The sequence below is a fragment of the Macaca mulatta genome, chromosome 1, assembly GCF_049350105.2.
Source record: "Macaca mulatta isolate MMU2019108-1 chromosome 1, T2T-MMU8v2.0, whole genome shotgun sequence".
Taxonomy (NCBI): domain Eukaryota; kingdom Metazoa; phylum Chordata; class Mammalia; order Primates; family Cercopithecidae; genus Macaca; species Macaca mulatta.
In genome coordinates this window covers 115,449,931-115,472,083 of record NC_133406.1, presented here as the reverse complement: position 1 = coordinate 115,472,083, position 22,153 = coordinate 115,449,931, and the positions used below count along the sequence as shown (strand labels likewise).

The 22,153-nt window shown below is 42.1% G+C and overlaps 1 protein-coding gene, 1 long non-coding RNA gene and 1 other non-coding gene across 10 annotated transcripts in view; 2 read left to right on the top strand and 1 right to left on the bottom strand.

The window, feature by feature from the left end:
• Positions 1-1,077: 1,077 nt before the first annotated feature.
• LOC144331224 (uncharacterized) lies at positions 1,078-4,273 on the bottom strand. Its single transcript, XR_013398199.1, has 3 exons — positions 4,144-4,273; positions 2,476-3,774; positions 1,078-1,443 (listed from the first exon to the last, which is right to left on the bottom strand). It is a non-coding gene; the product is annotated as an uncharacterized LOC144331224 (long non-coding RNA).
• SNX27 (sorting nexin 27) overlaps positions 3,414-22,153 on the top strand; it is an 87,428-nt gene continuing 68,688 nt past the window's right edge. For 4 of the 8 annotated variants that reach the window (XR_013398168.1, XR_013398171.1, XM_015152169.3 and 1 more), the window contains exon 1: positions 3,414-3,887. Coding sequence is in view for 6 of the 8 variants with exons in the window: in XM_015152169.3 (XP_015007655.1) it covers positions 3,577-3,887 (311 nt within the window). In the remaining 2 variants the exon portion in view is untranslated. The remainder of the gene's footprint in view (positions 3,888-22,153) is intronic. The other 4 variants (XM_077946824.1, XM_077946830.1, XM_077946812.1 and 1 more) reach the window with 2 other exon arrangements.
• Positions 21,782-21,888, top strand: LOC114674902 (U6 spliceosomal RNA). Its single transcript, XR_003725997.1, has one exon. It is a non-coding gene; the product is annotated as a U6 spliceosomal RNA (small nuclear RNA).

The following is a 22,153-nucleotide window of genomic DNA, read 5'->3' as shown; positions in this document are numbered from 1 at the left end:
GTTCCCTTTTATTTTATTTTATTTTATTTTATTATCATTATTTTTTTAGACAGAGTCTCGTTCTGTTGCCAGGCTGGAGTGCAGTGGCACGATCTCGGCTCACTGCAACCTCTGCCACCTGGGTTCAAGTGATTCTACTGCCTCAGCCTCCTGATGACTACAGGCCCTGCCACCATGCCCGGCTAATTTTTGTATTTGTTTTGTTTTGTTTGTTTTTGAGATGGAGTCTCTCTCTGTCGCCCAGGCTGGAGTGCAGTGGCACAATCTCGGCTCACTGCAAGCTCTGCCTCCTGGGTTCAAGTGATTCTTCTGCCTCAGCCTCCCGAGTAGCTGGGACTACAGGTGTGTGCCACCATGCCCGGCTAATTTTTGTATTTTTAGTAGAGATGGGGTTTCGCCATGTTGGCCAGTCTGGTCTCAAACTCCTGACCCTGATCCACCCACCTTGGCCTCCCAAAGTGCTGGAATTACAGGCGTGAGCCACCATACCTGGCCCATGGTTCCTATTTTATATACAAATGGTATCATGTTGTATAGATTGTGCTGCACTTTGTTTTCACTGAATCATATATAGTATTGATGATATGATCATTCCATGTAAGTGCATACAGAGCTTCCTTATTCTGTGTTTACACTAATTCAGTTTTCCATTGTGGATATGTTATGATTTAACGAATAAACATTAGGGTGTTTTCAGTCTTTTGTGAATACAAATAATACTGCAGTGACTTAACTTGATAAAAACATCACTTCACACATGTGCAAGTGTGATGGTAGAATGAACTCCTAGAGGTGGAACCGCCTCCAGATTGAGGAATATGTGTATTTGTAAGTTTGACCATGTCCTATTGCCTTTCAGGGAGTTTGTAGATATTATTGTATTTATCTCTGCACCACTAGCTACCATTACAGAGTCTAGAACAGAGTAGGCATTCAGTATATTTTCATCTAATAAACCAATGAAAAAATAACTCTTTTAGGAGAGGCTCCCTTCTTTTTCCTTTCTCTGATGCCTTGCTTTCCCCATCCAGTGCTCAGTTCAAACCAAATGATTCATGTTCAATCCAAATGCCACTATCGTTTTGGAATAAAACTCTTATTCCAACTTTATTGTGTAACTAATCAAGATCCTTCTTCATTAGCTTGGTTGTAAAATAAGGTCACATTTTTATGTTCTAATTATAATGACTTTGAGTCCTCACCCCATATTTTGTGAGATCTCTTTTTTTTTTTTTTTTGAGACAGGATCTCACTCTGATGCTCAGGCTGGAGTGCAGTGGTGTGATCTCAGCTCTCTGCAGCCTTGACCTCCTGGGCTCAAGCGATCCTCTCACCTAAACCTCCCAAGTAGCTGGGACTACAGGCATGTGCCATCATGCCCAGCTAGTTTTTTTTTTTTTTTTTTTTTTTTTTTTTAGATAGAGTTTCGCTCTGTCACCCAGGCTGGAATGCAACGGTGAAATCTTGGCTCACTGCAACCTCTGCCTCCTGGGTTCAAGCCATTCCCCTGCCTCAGCCTCCCAAGTAGCTGGGATTGCAGGTGCCTGCCACCACACTCGGCTAATTTTTTGTAGTTTTAGTACAGACAGGATTTCACCATGTTGGCCAGGCTGGTCTTGAACTCCTGACCTCACATGATCCACCCACCTTGGCCTCCCAAAGTGTTGGGGTTACAAGTGTGAGCCACTGCACCCAGCCGCCAGCTAATTTTTTATTGTTTGTTGAGATGGGGTCTCACTCTGTTGCCCAGTTTGGTCTTGAAATCCTGGGCTCAAGGAATCCTCCCACCTTGGTCTGCCAAAGTGCTGGTATTACAGGCATGAGCCACCACACCCAGCCATTAAAAATTTGGGGGGACTCTTTTGTAATAACAGTTAGCTTAAAACACAAGCACATTGTACAGATGTACAAAATATTTTCTTTCTTTATATCTTTATTCCAAAGGCTTTTTTCTATTTAGACAATTTTTTGCTTTATGTTTTAAACTTTTTTGGGGGTTAAAAATGAAGACACAAACATAGCCTATGCCTACACCAGATCTGGATCATCAATTTCACTGTCTTCCACCTCCATCTCGTCTCACTGGAAGGTCTTCATGGGTAATAACATGCACAAAGCTGTCATCTGATGGTAACAATAATTGGGGCTAGGCACGGTGGCTCACACCTGTAATCCCAGCACTTTGGGAGGCTGAAGTGGGCAGATCACCTGAGGTCAGGAGTCGAGACCAGCTTGGCCAACATGGTGAAACCCTGTGTCTACTAAAACTACAAAAAAACTAGCCAGGCATGGTGGCGCACGCCTGTAATCCCAGCTACTTGGGAGGCTGAGGCAGGAGAATCACTTGAACCCGGGAGGCAGAGGTTGCAGTGAGCCGAGATCGTGCCATTGCATTCCAGCCTGGGCGATAAGAGTGAAACTCCATCTTAAAAACAAAAAACAAAACAAAACAAAACAAAAACAAAAACACAATACTTGGAATACATGGAAAAAAACCCACAATACTTGGAATACTTAGAATACATTCTGAAGGACGTGCCTGAGGCCGCTTTACAGTTAACTTAAAAACAAGCAGGAGTACACCCTAAAATAGTGATAAAAACTATAGTGAATTCATAAACTAGTAACATAGTTCTTACCATTATCAAGTATTATGTACTGTACATAATCATATGTGCTATACTTTCATATGACTGGCAGTGCAGGTTTGTTAACACCAGCATCACCCCAAACATGTGAGTAATGTGTTGTGCTATGACCTTATGGTGGCTACTGTATCACTAGGTGATAGACATTTTTCAGCTCCATTATCATCTTAGGGGGCCTCCCTAGTGTGTGCAGTCCATTGTAGACCAAAATGTCCTTATGTGGCACATGACTATAGTTGCAATACAGGACAAGAAAGTTGCACAATAACTGGGCCTTAGTTCCGGATACTTAGTAGCTGGATGACTCTTAGCACTCTTTGTTTCCTAATAACGTAAAATACGGAAGCTAATCGTGATCAGGTTGCCTTACAGGTTGTTGGGCCCTGGTCAACATATAAGTTACTGTGCAAAAAAATGATTTGATATAATTTAAGACTCTGTTGAATCATAAACGTTAAGTTATTCTAACATTATTGTTTTTTAGAGGTTATGAAATGAAAGGGGGGGGGGGAAACTTGGTCTGCATCAAGAACTGAATCATTTTACCACGCTCGGTGCTGGGTTATACTCTCCTCACCCAACAGATCAAACTCCTAACCCAGCATAAAAGATAAACTACAACTCCCGGCAGGCCTTGCCTCCGAACTGCGTCTTATAACCTCGGCTCAGGCCCGGGCCCAGACCGCTCCCCGCCCCCGCCGCCCATAAACTACATCTCCCAGGAGGCCCCACGGTGCCCAATTGTCCGCTTTTCCCCCGCCCCCTGCCTCCTCTTCACCCACCACCAGCAGCTCGTTGGCCGAGTCGGTCCCGCGGCCGGCGGATCGGGCGCGCGCGTCGGGGGTCGTGCGGCTGCCGGGCAGGGCGAGCACGCGCCGCGAGGCCTTGGAGGCGTAGGGGGCGGGGGTACGGTTCGCCTGCTCGCAAGATGGCGGACGAGGACGGGGAAGGGATTCACCCCTCAGCCCCTCACAGGAACGGAGGTGGCGGCGGCGGCGGGGGGTCTGGGCTCCACTGCGCCGGGAACGGCGGCGGGGGAGGCGGCGGCCCGCGGGTCGTGCGCATCGTCAAGTCCGAGTCCGGCTACGGCTTCAACGTGCGGGGCCAAGTGAGCGAGGGCGGGCAACTGCGGAGCATCAACGGGGAGCTGTACGCGCCGCTGCAGCATGTGAGCGCCGTGCTGCCCGGGGGGGCGGCCGATCGGGCCGGGGTGCGCAAGGGGGACCGCATCCTGGAGGTGTGAGTATCGGGGGTGCCCGCCGCCCCACCCTCCCCGCGCCCCTCCTCCTGCCCCTGCACTCCCCGCTACCCTTGTCACCCCCAGGCCGCACCTCCCCCGAGCTCCGAGCCGGCCTCGCGACCCCGGCCCCTCAGGCCTCCGCAGCCGGGCCCCTCCTTGTGGGCTGCCCTCCCCCCACCCGACCCGGGGCTTCTGCGACGCCCGTCTCCCACCCCGTCGTCTCCAGCTGATGCCCTTGCGCCCCCAGTGCTCTACCCTGTGCCCCGATTACTCTGGGCTCTTCTCCGCCCCTTTGCCTTCCCGTTTGGCGTGCTGCATTCTGCTCCTCACTCCCCCTCGTCTTGCTCAGAAGGAACCTCATCTGCTCCTTACTGACGGCGTTTCGTTTTCTGATCCAGCCAGTACCGTGTCCTCCCCAAGTTCTCATCTTCAGCATCGCAATTTCGTTCTCCACCACTCCCCTCCGTCCCCGTGGACTGCCCCTTCTGCCCTCCAGACCAAGTAGGCAGGAACTCTGGTCTGCTCCTACTTTTCCTCCGGAAACAGCATCCCTCCCCGCTCCACTCCTTTTTCTTTCCTTAGTTACCTTCTCATGGTTAAGCTGCCCCTAAATTTTTCCATCCCACCGTGTGCCCCTTTCCTCCCCATGTTTTTGTATTTCTACTCCAAGAGTTTACCTTGCTTTCTGACCCTTGCATGCCTTTGGGGTAGGGGGCGTGGGATTTGACACTGTAGTTTCTCGTATCACACCCTAATTTGGAATCTAGTGTCTCCATCAGCACACCCCTCTGAGAGCATCTCTGCCCTGGCCTCCTGCCTTTACTCCTGCTCTATACTCATGCCTCCTTCTAGTCAGGTTTATGGTAGACCCCTTGTCACTCCTCCTCCTCCCAAACTACTTCAAGCCCTTTCTGGGTCTTTGACCGCTCTGCTTTTTTAGGGCATGCCCGTCTCTGCTGCCTCTTCTACTCTGTCCTACTGTGATCCCACACTTGACTTTGTCCTAGTCTTTCTCTCCCCTAGGCTGCTTTTCCTTCTGTTTTTTTAAGGCGCCTTCTGCTGCTGCAGCCCACCCTCTCTCCCCTGCTGCAGTCCCTCCCCCTTCATACGCCTTCCCCACCACATCCCTTCATGCTCTTGCGGGATGCTGCCTTGTCTTGCAATCTCTGTGCACACCTCCTCCACTACTCTAATCTAGGTGTTACATTTGTGTTTTTGTACTTTGTATTGAAATTCGGATAGTGATTGCTGGTTGACTTGCAGGCGGTGTGTGCTCGCATTGTCTCCGTGCACCTCAGCAGTCTTCAGTGCTGTGTTTCTTCTCACTGAATATATGTTGTGCATTCCTTTTTTACACTTTTACTCTCTCCCTCCATGTTTCGATTTGCCCACGTGAAATCATTCTCATTTTTTTATAAATTTTATTTTAATTGTAATTTCCACAACCTTCAGTTACCTCTTGTAAAACAGTAGGTTTGCAAAGGGGATAGTCTTTTGAAAATCTGCCTTATAGAGAAGTCCATTCCTTCTTACTCATCTCGTGCCATCTACCCTTATCCTTGACATTCTTACTCTATGGTGTCCACTCATTCTGTTTCCTCATCTCTTCTACCTCAAGAAATAGTTGGTTTTAAACTGGGAGAGCTGATTGAAAAAAAAAAAAGTTGCTCACCTAGGCCAGTGTTTGGAGGCAATATACCTTTCTTCTGTTCTTTCTGTAAATAGATGCTTTCCTGTTTCATTAGTGTCCTATGTACTGTTTCCTAGTATTCCTAGTATTCTCTGACTATATATATATATAGATATATATATATATACTTTTTTTTTTTTTTTTTTGAGATGGAGTTTCGATCATCGCCCAGGCTGGAGTGCAGTGGCGCGATCTCGGCTCACTGCAACTTCCGCCTCCCAGGTTCAAGCTATTCTCCCTCCTCAGCCTCCTGAATAGCTGGGATTACAGGCATGTGCCATCACGCCCAGCTAATTTTGTATTTTTAGTAGAGACGGGGTTTCACCATGTTGGCCAGGCTGGTCTCAAACTCCTGACCTCAGGTGATCCGCCCGCCTCGGCCTCCCAAAGTGCTGGGATTACAGTAATGACTTTCAGATTTCTTATACTTGGGCACTTAATTATTTTCTTTATAGATAACTCAAAATTTGTGGCTGATGTTTTCTTCCAATAGAAGGTCTTGGAATTGTCATTTTCCTTTCCCTTTGGAAGTTAACTTTGGACTCAGCTTCTTATTTTTAAATTTAAAACTAAAGCATTTACAATTACGAATTTATGATAAAGTTCTAAATTATTTACTCTTCACAGGATCTAAAGGAACTAAACCAAAAAGAGTAATTCTGTAGCAGACTATAGTTAACATGATTTATCTTTGCAGATACACACATCCCAACATACATAGTTAGCGACTTCTTGCCTTTATTGTGGCTTCTGCCCAAGAGCCTAGATATAAACTGTAAAGGAGACCTCAGATGATCCCCTAGGAAAGGTAGAAGGACTTGCCTTAGGCTCAAGTTCCAGATTAGGAAGGTGGGAAATCTTTGCCTTCTAGAGAAAAAACATTGCTTTTTGGCACATCCTTTGTGGTAAGTAGAGAACTTTGTTGCTTTTAGTGGGCAGGGGAAAAGAATACTCTGCCTAGAAGACCTCTCTGGAAGGTTGTGGTAATCAGCAATCTTCCTGGCATTGGTTTCTCACCCTTCCAACTATATGTATTTTGATTTCCAAATTATCTGAACCTTCTTTGGTACTATAGGGGAAGTAATGATAATTACAGCCCAAAGCCAAGCTAGTGGTACATTCTGTGAGACCTCAACTATACAGTGTCTTTCTCTTTTCTTCCTTTCTTCGATAGTCTGTGCCTTATCTTTAGGGTTTCAAGTGAGGGGAAATCAGCAATGCAATAGATGTGGTTCTTGAGGGATATCTGTGCCTGCTACTTGTCTTGATCTTGGTTAGATGGATGCTAATTTTCCTAAAGCATTTTTTTAGGCAGTACTCCTTAGAGCTGTTGTCTGTCCTCCAAGTTCTTAAAGTTTACCTCTATTGTCCCAGGAAAGCTTTGCATGTTGATTAAGAGCCAGGTGGGGTCAGAATTAGGGATAGGTGGATTATCATTGTGTGGATATAGTTTATATCAAGTCGTAGGTGAACGTTTGGACCTTGGTAATTGGTATTTAAGACTTTTCCCTATTTTAGATTCTTCTATCATGTTTACAAATTGTTTTTATAATTCACTTGTTTGGACAACTGACAGAGATGTGAAAGAACAGAGTAACTTTTAAGGGCATACAAACTTGGACACAAGTAAGAGCATCAGTTTCTTTGTGTTTCTTTTAAACACAAAGAAAGGCTTACCAAGGCTGTCCTAATCTTTAGTCCTGAAACTAAATTGGAACCCATATGGTTCAGTTTGCCCTTTCTCCTTTCAAAACTAGACGTCTAGATTCTAACAGAGCTTAGTACTGCAGTATGAACAAGCCCTCTGGGCTCTAAATTTTACTGCAGATGGAAAGTTTTTTTGACTAGCAATGCTGGTTTCCACCTTGTAATTTTTCCCAGTGTAACATATACTGAGTATTTTCCCTTTGATGTGTATGTACCTGGAGGCTAATGAGTAAAGAATGCTTTCAACAAACAGAACCAAAATAAATATGTCTTTGCACTAATTATATAGTATGTGAAGTAACATTTGACTTCAGGTTAATTTTCTTAAGGTTAAAGTAGTTCCAAGGACTCTTGATTGATTTCTTGAGAGATGCTGCTGGAAGGTTTTCATGTGCAGTGGATATAGATATAAAACTGTCTGTATTTTTGAGGGATTAGTTTAAGCATGGACCACTAAGATTGGCTTGCAAGCATTCAGAATCATGATATATTTCTGCTAGTCAGTGTATATGCTTTCCTCCTTGATAGCCACCAGATAATAGACCCATCAGCTTTCCCTCATTAAAGTCATACGATAAATTAAAACTGTGTATATCAATTTGTTTTTTGAAAGTCAGTTTTTTAACTTCATTTTATGTGAGAGTCTGAAAATGAATAAAGAGACTGGTGCCACAAGAAGTATTTTTATGAGTTAAGTGTGAGTCATGTAACAGACTAAGTACTGTCTCAAGAGCTGCTGTCTCAATTGTAACTGAATTCTATTTCGCTGATACTTTCTAGGTAGATTTTGGTAATGTTTGAAATAACCAAATCATGGTTATTGATCAAAGGAAATTTTTATGGCAGTGGTTCTCAGGCTTTAGGGTACATAAGAAGCACTTGGGTGTGCTTATCAAAAGTACAGATTCTCAGGCTCACCTTTTAAGGGTTATGGTTCAGTAGATCTTTCATAGGGCCTAAAAATCTTTATTTTTTTACTCCTTTGCCAGGTATGGGTAATGCAACCCACATACCCAGTTACATGCCCAGGGTGATGCAGTAGGTTGTAGGCCTTGGATAATCAGTTCATTTTATTTTCATGATGATATTGAGAGTAATGAGCTAAGGCTATACCAACAAATAGTGAATTGTTCGGCTCTCAAATTCCAACCTAAGTGGAAAATCAGTTTAATACTTTCTGTCTGATCATCTATACTTTATTTATTGGATCTTGCTAAGCTCTTGAAATAAAGATGGATGGTTAAGAGGTAGAGCAAGTTAATATTAATAGTTATAATAGTCATTTTACTGCTTTGCAGTGTGTATAGTGTGTTATAGTTTGTAGTTTTATTTATTTATTTATTTAGAGACAGAGTTTCACTCTTGTTGCCCAGGCTGGAATGCAGTGGCACAGTCTCGGCTCACTGCAACCTTCGCCTCCCGGGTTCAAGAGATTCCCTTGCCTCAGCCTCCCAAGTAGCTTGGATTACAGGCATGTGCCACCACACCCATGAAATTTTTGTATTTTTAGTAGAGATGGGGTTTCCCCATGTTGGTCAGTCCAGGCTGGTCTTGAACTCCCGACCTCAGGTGATCAGCCCACCTCCGCCTCCCAAAGTGCTGGGATTACAGGCATGAGCCACCGCACCCAGCCAGTTTGTAGTGTTTTTACCTCTGATCTTCACACAGCCCTGTGAGGTAGAAAGATTATAAGCTCATCAAGGGCAGGGACAACATCAAATACTATGTATTTGTTGTATCCCTAGCCAGATGTCTGGTGGCACACAGAAAGTATTCTTCAATAAATATTTGCCAAGGCCGGGCGCGGTGGCTCACGCCTGTAATCCCAGCACTTTGGGAGGCTGAGGCAGGTGGATCATGAGGTCAGGAGATCGAGACCATCCTGGCGAACACGGTGAAACCCTGTCTCTACTAAAAATACAAAAAAAGTAGCCGGGTGTGGTGGTGGGCACCTGTAGTCCCAGCTTCTTGGGAGGCTGAGGCAGGAGAATGGCGTGAACCTGGGAGGTGGAGCTTGCAGTGAGCCAAGATCGTGCCACTGCACTCCAGCCTGGGCGACAGAGCGAGACTCCGTCTCAAAAAAAAAAAAGTAAAAAAAAAAAAAACAAAAAAATAAATACTTGCCAAATGAATATATGAGTATTATCCCTATTTTATAAGAGAGGAAATGGAAACTGAGTGTTGTACCAATGAATGGCAACCAGAATTAAATCCAGATCTTTGGATTCTAGATCTTGACTATTTTCTCTCTTTTTACAGCTTTTTTTTTTTCTTTTAAAGAGATAGGAGTCTCACTATGTTGCCCAGGCTGTACTTGAATTCTGGGCTCAAGTGATCCTCCCACCTCAGCCTTCCAAGTAGCTGGGACTGCAGGCATGCACTACCACACCTAGCTAATTTTTTTGTACTTTTTTTTTTTGTAGAGATGGGGTCGCCATTTTGCCCAGTGTGGTCTTGAACTCCTGGCCTCAAGTGATCTGCCCACTTTGGCCTCCTAAACTGCTGGCATTACAGGCTTGAGCACCTTGCTAATAACTTAGAATTCAGTTACATTCATATAAACTTCAATAGCGGTTGAACTTTGGTTCTACTATTGTGAACTGTAACTATTTTATATCTTTATTTACCCACTATTACCCATTGTTAAATTGGAAGGGAGACAGGGGACTAAAGCAGGCATTCTTTGCCTTTATTTTTGCTATCTTTACCCTGTTGGTTATCAGTGAAGACAGCAGAACAATCATTTTTAAATTCCTTTTAATTTCACAGGTAGTTGAGGTTGCAAACAAATAAAACTGAATTTGAAAATAGCATTACCTTCCCCTCAGAAATCACTTCCACAGATTGCTGTAACCAGGAAAATATATTTTATTAGTAGCGTAACGATTTGTCTGGGTCTTTTAAATTATTGTGAAGAACAGTTCTCTTTCCATCCACCACTGACCAGTTTATTTCAGATGAGGACCTGTTACCATACTCTCAAGGATAATTATTTTTCAAGATAAGTCCCATTGGGAATAATTCTTATGACCTTGTAGATAAGCAAAGAGACTTAATTGACAAGCAGACACTTAACAATTTATGATCACTGGAAAGTGCTTTTTGAGCATAATCTGTGGCAAGTTCATTCATTAGATGATGGCATTGCTGACAAAAGGATATTGTGGTAGTTTAGGTTAGAGCCAGTTAAGTTCATTCTTTTCTTCCACCTCAGCTATAATATAGGTGTTTTCTGTGTTTCTTGGGCAATCCAGTAAGAGCCCATGGATGGGTTGGTACAGTTCAGCCCACATTTGGAAAAAAATTTTAGGCAGTTTTAAAATATCTTTTAAAACATTGCAACTCATAGTAAGAGATACATTTTACATTACAGCCCAATATATATGCAAAAAAAAAAAAAAAAACACACCAAAAAACCAAAAAAACACACCTGAAATAAGCTTCACAAAAATTATATTTACTGACCAGGCACAGTGGCTCACGCCTGTAATCCCAGCATTTTGGGAAGCCGAGGTGGGCAGATCACTTGAGCTCAGGAGTTTGAAACTGGCCTGGGCAACATGGTGAAACCTCATCTTTGCCAAAAATACAAAAGTTAGCCACATGTGGTGACATGTGCCTATAGTCCCAGCTTCTCAGGAGGCTGAGGTGGGAGGATTGCTTGAGCCTGGCATGTTGAGGCTGCAATGAGCCATGATCACATCACTGAACTCAAGCCTGGGAGACAGAGTGAGACCCTGTCTCTAAAACAAAACCAAACACCAGAGTGCATGATATCAGTAAATACAGTTTTTTTTTTTTGGTTTCTTTTTTCCTCCCACCTTAGCTTCCCAGAAAACTGGGACCATAGGCACATGCCACCATGCCCAGCTAATTTTTTGTATTTTTTGTAGAAACAGGGTTTCACCATGTTGCCCAGGCTGGTCTGAGATTCCTGGGCTGAAGTGATCCACTTGCCTTGGCCTCCCAAAGTGCTGGGATTACAGGTGTGAGCCACCGTGCCAGGCCCACTCTGGTATTTTTTAGTTTGTTCGTATTTTGAGTTTGTTTGTTTGTTTTTTTGAGTGCTGGTAGTGGCCTGGTATATTAATTTCACAACTCATTAGGTTGTGATCCACTGTCTGAAAAACAGTAATTTAGAGCATCACTTTTCCTGATATCGGCCTGCTAAATATTACTTCGTACTCAGTCTGGTTCCACAAGTAAGCACACACTGTATATAAAGTACTGCTTGGCTTGTATGAGTCCCAGGGTCTCTGCATCCCTGCCTTTGAGAAGCTTACACTGCAGTAGGGAAGGTAAACAATTTACTGTGTGTAAAGCTAGACGAAGTGATAGAGATAAATGAAAATGCACAATCGAAGTATAGAGGAAGGAGTGAATATGCCTGAGAAGACTGGCAGGGAGACCGCTCACATAAGGCTTTTAAACTTGATTGAAGAACAAATAAAACTTCAGAGAAGGGGCAAGGATTTTTTTTTTTTTTTTTTTTTTTTTTTTTTTTTTTTTGAGACGGAGTCTCGCTCTGTCGCCCAGGCTGGAGTGCAGTGGCGCGATCTCGGCTCACTGCAAGCTCCGCCTCCCGGGTTCACGCCATTCTCCTGCCTCAGCCTCCCGAGTAGCGGGGACTACAGGCGCCCACAACCGCGCCCGGCTAAATTTTTTGTATTTTTAGTAGAGACGGGGTTTCACCATGGTCTCGATCTCCTGACCTTGTGATCCACCCGCCTCGGCCTCCCAAAGTGCTGGGATTACAGGCGTGAGCCACCGCGCCCGGCAGGGGCAAGGATTTTATAGGTTGAGGAAAACTGTGACCAAAGAGGGGAAAATGTGAACAGCTCTTAGGCTAGCAAGGGGCTTGAAGTTGCTGTTTGTCTGTAGACATTTGTGGTAATAGAAACTGGAAAGGAAGGTTGCAGTAAGATTTAAAAAAGATGACTTTGAATGTAATCCCAAGAAGTTTGGATTTTTTTCTCTTTATGAGCTCAGAATATAGCTGTGTGTGCATTAATACCCAGAACTTACTGTGAATTTAGTTTTATATAATTATTTACCAGAAGAGGTTGAATAACTTTTCCCAGGTGAAAGAGGAAAATCACTATTAGAATTAGAATAATTTCAGAGCATCTAGTCTTTTGGACTGTCTTGTACTATATAAAGAAGGGAACTAAGAACAACTAAGCTCTGACACCCAGAACTGGGAACAGCTGGTGAGGAGCTGGTTGTCTTTAACTTGTGTATGTATTTTATTTCACGATCGAATCCGGCTTCTCAGTTATCCTCTCTCTCTCTTATGTTTTAAGTGACTATACTTACTGTTGTATTTACAGTTGATAACTGTCATCCTTGTGTGCTACAGGCCTGTTCTATTCTAGCTGTACTTTCCTCCAAGTTCCAAGTCTGTTCCTCTGATTTGGAGATGCTGCCTTTTTTTTTTTTGAGACGGAGTCTTGCTCTGTCGCCCAGGCTGGAGAGCAGTGGCACTATCTCGGCTCACTGCAACCTTAGCCTCCCAGGTTCGAGCAATTCTCCTGCCTTAGCCTCCTGAGTAACTGAGATTACAGGTGTGCACCACCATGCCTGGCTGATTTTTTGTATTTTTAGTAGAGATCGGGTTTCACCATGCTGGCCAGACTGGTCTTGAACTCCTGACCTCATGATTCACCCACCTCGGCCTCCCAAAGTATTACAGGCATGAGCCACTGCACCCGGCCAAAGATGTTTCTTTTAATTTAAATCTTTTATTTTGGCATACAGCATGTTGGAGCTGAGGGGACTGAAGACGGGGAATTAATGTGGTACTAAAGTTTACACTTAATATCTCCCTTCAAAATGAAAATTCCTGTGAAGCTCCTTCAAATAAGTTTAAGACTTGGTGGTGACCACAAAGTGAATTTTTGCTTTCTTTCATAATATTAGTACTCCAGGTTAAATTTTGTGATATGATATTAGTCAAATGCTAGGTAGTATGTGTGTAGTCTCTTGTTTATTATTTATTGCTCCCTGCCAACTAAATAAGGTTCTCATAATAGTTGAGGAAATGTGCGTCTCCGTAAGGTATTGAGTTGCTGAATAAGGAGTTGTATTTGAGTACTCTTATGTGTACTTCCTCAGTGAACTTCCATTGATATGAAATCATCTTTTAAGAAATGGTCTGTTTTTGCTTAAGCTATCTGAAACTTTTTAGATTCTTGTGTCAAACCTCAGAGCAAGACCAGAATGATAGGCCTATGTTTTCTACGGACTTGATCCACAAGGAATTAGCTTACTTCCCTCTGGAAAAGTACAGGCAATCTGCAGAGAGTCAGCTGCTCTGGTGCATGCTCTCCCAGCTGCTTTCAAGAGGCTGAATACTCTCACAGAACTTTCAATAAGATTATTAACTAGGAAGGTTGTCTCTTCCCCCCATAAATACCACACTACTTTTATATCTATGTGTCTATCTACTTTTATTTATATTTATATATTATGTTTTAAAAATTAGGAGATTGATTAAATGAATATTTGGAGATCTTGGAAAACACGATGGCCTCTGAAAATTTTGGAAACTTTTTCTACTTCTTTTGCTGGTCAGTTTAATCATCTAGAACATTTGTTCCTGCCTCTGTCTTTACTTGGAAACAGCAATGAGTTTTGTTCTCTCTAACTCATGTTTTGTATCAAGGAAATGTGACACTGAAGTTTCCTTTGTGAGTTATATGCTAGTAGATTATTTTAGATTTCCCTGTCCTACCCAGTTATCTTTTATATTCCTGATTTGGAAAAGGTCCGACTGTACCTTTCTTCTCTTTGAATATGTTGGAATGGACTACAGACTTACAGAACCTGTAGTCCGTGTTTCTCATTTCCAAAAGAAATTGCTCAAATTTAACTGGGATTAAAAGATGGTATTTGATCGTCAAAGGGTCATCCCTTCAAAAGTTTATCTCGTTGCTAATTTGTAAAGACTGTCTTTCATAAATGAAGGTATTTCAGCTGTTTTTTTCAGTTGTCATGATAGATTATACTATCTATTCACATTCATGTACAGGACCACTTGGGATTAATTGAATGTACAGGAAATGGGTGGTTGAGATTCAGAATGCAGGTTGCAGCCCCAGAACAAATTTACCAGATCACATGAGGAATCATGCTTTTAATTACATTATGTAGTAATTCAGAATTAGTAGTGAAATAGAACTTCAAAAAAATCAAGATTTTTTTTCCTTTGATGATTTACCTGACTTGCAAACCACGGTTATTGATAAAACAAGTATATTTTATTCTTTAATTAACTTTCACTGTGGTCAGTATACCAAGTTAAAATCACTTGAGGGTAGCATTTAAATTGGTCATGTTGACAATGATTCAAAATGTAGCAGCTCTCAAACACTGAGTTGGTGTTGGGAAATTATTTAGGACTAGTTGTGTTTTGGTGGTGAACAACTGAGTGGGGGGGTCCTCAGAAATGTGTAGGAGGAAAATGAGTTACTTTAGGAAAATCATCATGGCTATTAGCAACTTTCTTTCCCTTTACTTTTTTTTTTAAATTTAAATTTAATTTAGTTTTCTTGCCCAGGCTAGAGTGTAGTGGTGCAATCACAGCTCACTGAAGCCAGGACATCCTGGACTCAAGGGATTCTCCCACCTCAGCCTCCCAAGTAGCTGGGACGACTTGCACGTGCTACTACACCTGGCTAATGTTTATATTATTTGTTTATTTTATTTACTTATTTTTTTTGAAACAGAGTCTTGCCCTGTCACCCAGGCTGGAGTGCAGTGGTATGATCTCAGCTCACTGCAACTTCCACCTCCCAGGTCCAAGCAATTATCCTGCCTTAGCCTCCTAAGTAGCTAGGATTACAGGTGCATGCTACCATACCTAATATATATATATATATATGTATTTTTTTTAGATGGAGTCTCGCTGTCGCCCAGACTGGAGTGCAGTGGCACGATTTTGGCTCATTGCAACCTCTGCCTCCTGAGTTCAAGTGATTCTCCTGCCTTAGCCTCCCAAGTATTTGGGACTACAGGTGCATGCCATCACACTTGGCTAATATTTTGTATTTTTAGTAGAGACGGGGTTTCACCTTGTTAGCCAGGATGGTCTCGATCTTCTGACCTCGTGATCCACCCATCTTGGCCTCCCAAAGTGCTGGGATTACAGGCGTGAGCCACCATGCCCAGCCCATTTTGTATTTTTTAATAGAGATGGGGTTTCACTATGTTGGCCAGTCTGATCTTGAACTCCTGACCTCAGTGATCCACCCGCCTTGGCTTCCCAAAATGCTGAGATTACAGACATAAGCCACCACTCCCAACCTAATTTTTATTTTTATTTTTGTAGAGACAGGGTCCCACTTTGTTGCCCTGACTGGTTTTGAACTTGTGGATTCAAATGATCCTCCTGCCTCGGCCTCCCAAAGTGCTGGGATTATAAGCGTGAGCCACCGCGCCTGACCCTTTCCCATTTCTAACATTTATTGTCCTCCATTACAAAGAAGTAACCCATTGTCATGTCCACCCTATGATAGGATAGAACTGTAGGGTTGCTCTGTACTGATCAAGTTTTTAAAGATAAAAATGAAAAAAAAATCCTATCCAGACAAAATAAATCAGTGTTGTATATTTTTGGAGCATCAGAACTTACTTTAAGACCTCACTGGTAATTCTTTAGCCTCTCACATATGATAAAGACATTGTGCTTACATTTAAAAAAAAATTATTTATTTTTTAATTTATTTCAGAGACAAGGTATCACTCTTTTGCCCACGCTGGTGTGCAGTGGCACAATCATAACTCACTGCAGCTGTTGATCTCCTGGGCTCAAGTGATCCTTCTGCTTCAGCCTCCTGAGTAACTGGGACTGTGGGCGTATGCCACCATGCACAGCTAATTTTTAAAATTTTTTTTGTAAAGTTAGGGTCTTGCTATGTTCCCCAGGCTGGTCTCAAACTCCTGGGCTCAAGCCATCCTCCCGCCTTGGCCTCCCAAAGTGTTGGGATTACAGGAGTGAGCTACCTCACCTGGCCTAAAATTCTGACTGGAATTTTGTATTCTATTAAGAGGGAAATGGACAAGTTTGTTTTTATTCTTGGTGACAAGTGGTTACATTGGCTTTACAGGTAATAATCAGATAACAAATGAGCTTTTTTTTTTTTTTCTGAATAGCTTGATTTTTTTTTTTTTTGAGACAGAGTCTCACTCTGTCGCCCAGGCTGGAATGCAGTGGCACAATCTCAGCTCACTGCAACCTCCACCTTCTGGGTTCGAGCAATTCTCTTGTCTCAGCCTCTTGAGTAGCAGGGACTATAGGCATCTGCCACCACGCCCGGCTAATTTTTGTATTTTTAATAGAGATGGAGTTTCACCATATTGATCAGGTTGGTCTCGAATTCCTGACCTCAGGTGATCCACCAGCCTTGGCTTCCCAATGTGCTGAGATTACAGGCATGAGCCACCATGCCCGGTCAGCTTGATTATATTTTTATATTTATTTTTTAAGTATCTTAAATCCTTAAGCCTTATTATACTTTTTTTCTCTGAATGACAAATATGATTCATTTATTTAGAAATAAATCTACCTGATTATATTTGTATACTGATTGCCTTGGAGTTAGAAGGTTTGAGGACTCTATAATTATTTCGTCCCCAGTAATAAACTCGTGTTACTTCTGGCTGGAGATATTAAGGTTGAAGAACAGATGAGTCTTATTTGTACTTTTTCTGCCTCAGGCAGCATTCTTTGTAACTAGAACACCCAGTCGAAGGTAAAAAGACCCAGTGATGGTAAGCAGCTTGTTTGACAAGTTGTTTATTCTTTTTTTTCCTTTTTGGGAAGACCAGATGCCAATTAACATATTTCTCAGTTTCTCAACTTTGCCAGGGGCAAACTTTATTTGCCCTTTTGCCCAGTGTTAAATTTTTGAATGTAGGTGCTTTAAAAATACTGGTATAGGCTGGGTGCTGTGTCTCATGTCTGTAATCCCAGTACTTTGGGAGGCCAAAGGGGCAGATCACTTGAGGTCAGGGGTTTGAGACCAGCCTGGCCAACATGGTGAAACCCTGTTTTCACTAAAAATACAAAAATTAGTCAGGTGTGGTGGCGGGCACCTGTAATCCTAACTACTTGGGAGGCTGAGGCAGGAGAATCGCTTGAACCCAGGAGGCGGGGCTTGCAGTGAGCTGAGATCCGGCCACTGCACTCCAGCCTGGGCGACAGAGCGAGACTCCGTCTCAAAAAAAAAAAAAAAAAAAAAAAAAGATAAATAAAAAATATTGGTATAAAGGTTGAATTTGGCCAGGCACAGTGGCTCATGCCTGTAATCTGAGCGCTTTGGGAGGCTAAAGGGACAGACCACTTGAGGTCATGAGTTGAAGACCAGCCTGACCAACATGGTGAAACTCCTGTCTCTACTAAAAACACAAAAATTAGCTGGAGAATCACTTGAACCTGGGCGGTGGAAGTTGCAGTGAGTCAAGACCACGCCAGTGCACTCCATCCTGGGCAACAGAGTGAGACTCTGTCAAAAAAAAAAAAAAAAAAGCTGGGTGAGGTGGCACACACCTGTAATCCCTCCTGCTCGGGAGCCTGAGGCAGGAGAATTGCTTGAGCCTGGGAGGCAGAGGTTGTAGTGAGCTGAGATCAGGCCACTGTACTCCAGAGCTTGGGCAACAGAGTGAGACTGTGTCTCAAAAAAAAAAAAAAAAAAAAAAAAAGATTGGGCTGGACGCAGTGGCTCACGCCTGTAATCCCAGCACTTTGGGAGGCCGAGGCGGGCGGATCATAAGGTCAGGAGATTGAGACCATCCTGGCAAACACAGTGAAACCCTGTCTCTACTAAAAATACAAAAAATTATCTGGGGTGCTGGCGGGCACCTGTAATCCCAGCTACTCTGGAGGCTGAGACAGGAGAATGGTGTGAACCCTGGAGGCGGAGCTTGCAGTGAGCCGAGATCGCGTCACTGTATTCCAGCCTGGGTGACAGAGCTAGACTCTGTCTCAAAAAAAAAAAATAAATAAATAAAAAAGACTGAATCTTACTTTTCTTTTTCTTTTTTTTTTTTTTTTGAGACGGAGTCTCATGCTGTCACCCAGGCTGGAGTGCAGTGGCCGGATCTCAGCTCACTGCAAGCTCCGCCTCCCGGGTTCACGCCATTCTCCTGCCTCAGCCTCCCGAGTAGCTGGGACTACAGGCGCCCGCCACCTCACCCAGCTAATTTTTTGTATTTTTTAGTAGAGACGGGGTTTCACCGTGTTAACCAGCATGGTCTCGATCTCCTGACCTCGTGATCCACCCGTCTCGGCCTCCCAAAGTGCTGGGATTACAGGCTTCAGCCACCGCGCCCGGCCTGAATCTTACTTTTCATACTTAAAAAAGGTGCCAAAGGATTTGAGAAGTAAGGCTCTCTCCATAGAATCCCAGAAATTTGTTCAATTTGGTCTGTATGTAATTAACATTTTTTTTGTTTGTTTGTTTTCCCCAATATTTGCCAAAGATGACACCTAATTAGAATTAAATGAAGGTTTTTTTGGTTTGTTTTTATTTTTGGTCTTATTTTGAGCCAAGACACTTTTATATTGTCTTTTATATTGTCTTTTACATTGTCTTTTACTAACAAAGAATAATTTGTCAGAATTATTGCATTAAAAGAATGTTTTATGATAATGGTCTTAAAAATCAAGAAGAGAATACTGTTTTATCATGAGATTCAAGAGATCAAGACCATCCTGGCCAACATGGTGAAACCCCGTCTCTACTGAAAATACAAAAATTAGCTGCGCATGGTGGTGTGCACCTGTAGTCTCATTTACTTGGGATGCTGAGTTAGGAGAACCACTTGAACTTGGGAGGTGGAGGTTGCAGTAAGCCGAGATCACACCACTGCACTCTAGCCTGGGTGACAGAGCAAGACTCCGTCTCAACAAATAAATAAAAATAAAATCAAGAAGAGAAAACTGAAATTGATTGAAATTTTGGGACCCTATAACTTTGAGGTTGTTGTTTTCTGCTCACTTGTATTTAGGCAGTTGCTAAGGCTGGACAGCAGTTACACTAAATCATGACTGAAGAGAGGCAAGATAGTTTTTGTTTTGTTTTCTAATACTGTAAAGTACTCCAGGCTCATCTTGTATATTTCCTGCTGTAGTCCTAGAATCAGCCATTTATTTAAAGGTCCCTGGTTCCTTTATTGGTTTTACAGACCAAGATCTGGGCATTCTGGGCATTAGGGTGTGGTTTCTTTTAGGCCATTTTGGCTGACAGCAAAGAAATTTATGTGTGTATATTAACTCTTGTGTATATACATATCTATAAATACTTCTCTCTGTAACCCTCTGTATTATATTAAATTAAACATGAGTTCTGATTCTCCATCTCTGCTGCATTACCACATGGATTATTCTAGCCTCCTCCCCTTGCCGATCTTCTGTGAATTTCTATTCCCACAGTGAGAAACTGGGCTTCTCCCATCTGCCACCCATTAACTTAATTGTTCAATTCCAGTACGCTTGTTTGCAGTATCAGAATTGTTAACGAGTACCCTTGTGGAAAACAACTTTATTGACTAAACTACAGTACTTGTTGGTAGTCCCTTTTGCCTTTAGTTTTATAGACTCTTTTCATTTTCAGTCACTTAGATCCATAACTTTTCCTCCACTCACTTGAGTGAGGTTTTTAAAAATACCTTTGAAGTACAGTTAGGTTCTCTTGTCACAGTCTGGGATTCTTCCAACCTCCTAACTGATTTTTAAAATATTTGCATATGTTAAGGTTCACTCTTTTTCTTTTTTTTAATGGGGTTTCACCATGATGCCCAGGCTGGTCTTGAACTCCTGGGCTCAAGCAGTCCACCCGCTCTGGCTTCCCAAAGTGCTAGGGTTACAGATGTAAGCCACTGCCCCTGGCCAAGGTTCACTCTTTGTTCTATAAAGTTCTGTATATTTTGACAAATTCATTATGTCATATATGCACCATTACAGTATCATACAGAATAATTTCACTACCCTGAAAATTCCCTGTGCTTCACTAATTCATCCTTGTCTTCTCCACAGGCCCCTGGTAACCACTGATCTTTGCCTTTTCTGGAATGTCATATAATTGGAATCATACATATATAGTAGCCTTTCAGACTGGCTTCTTTCCCTTAGCAACATGGACTTAAGGTTCCTATGTGTCTTTTCATGACTGTTGTTGTTTTTTTTTTTTTTTTTTTTTAGATGGAGTCTCACTCTGTTGCCTAGGCTGGAATGCAGTGGTGCAATCTTGGCTCACTGTAACCTACACCTCCTGGGTTCAAGCAGTTCTCCTGCCTCAGCCTCTTGAGTAGCTGAGATTACAGGTGCCCGCCACCATGCCCACCTAATTTTTGTATTTTTAGTAGTGATGGGGTTTCACCGTATTGGCCAGGCTGGTCTCAAACTCCTGACCTCAGGTGAAACGCCCATCTTGGCCTCCCAAAGTGCTGGGAATACAGGCGTGAGCCACTGTGTCCGACCTTTTCATGGCTTAGTAGCTCATTTCTTCTTTTAGAGGCATAATACTCAACTGTGTGGCTGTTCCACAGATTGCTTATTCATCTATTGAAGGACATCTTGGTTACTTACAGTTTTTTGGCAATTATTAATAAAGCTGCTATAAACATTTATTTATGTGCTAGTTTTTGTGTAGATGTAAGTTTTCAACTCAGTTGGGTAAATACCTGGGAATGTGATTGCTGGATCTTACGGTAAGACTGTAAAAAGTTGCCAAACTGTCTTCCAAAGTGACTGTATCATTTTGTATTCCCACCAGCAGTGAATGAGGATTGCTGTTGCTCCACGTTCTCACCAGCATTTGGTATTTGGTATTATCAGTTTTTTTGATTTTAGGCATTCTAATAGGTGTGTAGTGGTATCTTGTTTTCATTTGCAATTCCCTGATGATGAATGATATTGAGCATCTTATTTGCTTATTTGCCATCTGTATATCTTCTTTGGTGAGGTATCTGTCCAGATATTTTGCCCATTTTTAAATTGGGTTGTTTGTTTTCTTATTGTTGAGTTTTAATAGCTCTTTGTATATTTTGGATGCAAGTCTTTTATCAGATATGTGTTTTGCAAATATTTTCTCCTAGTCTGTTTTGTTTTTTCATTCTCTTTACAGTGTCTCTTGCAGAGCAGAAGTTTTTAATTTTAATAAAGTTCAACTTAGCAATTTTTTTCCTTCATGGATCATGCTTTTTGGTGTTGTAGCTGAGATCTCATTGCCAACCCCCTAGATTTTCTCCTATGTTGTCTTTTAGAAGTTTTGTAGATTTGTATTTTTGTAATCCACTTTTAGATGTGTTGGCTCAAACATTTCTAAATTATTTTGTTCTTCATATTTACAATTTTACATGATTGCTTTCTAGTTTATTAAATTATTGTACTACAGTTTTCTTGGATTTTCATCCTCCTATTGACTTTTTATAAAAACAAATTTGGAAACAACCTAAGTAATAATGGATGTTTGTGCCTAGCTTTTTTGTGTTTAGGTGCTTGCTTCAGCAGCCCATATAGTAAAATTATAATGATACAGAGAAGATTAGCATGGCCTCTGTGGAAGGATCACATGTGAATTCTTGAAGTGTTCTATATATATATATACATACACATATATACACGTACATATATACACATATACATATACAGTCTATATATGTATAGATACATATCTATACATATATGTATCTATATATGTATCTATACGTATACGTATCTATACATATACGTATCTATATATGTATATATGTATCTATACATATGTGTATATATGTATATATGTGTGTATATATAATAAAAATATATAATTTTTTTTTTTTCCGAGACAGAGTCTCACTCTGTTGCCCAGGCTGGAGTGCAGTGGG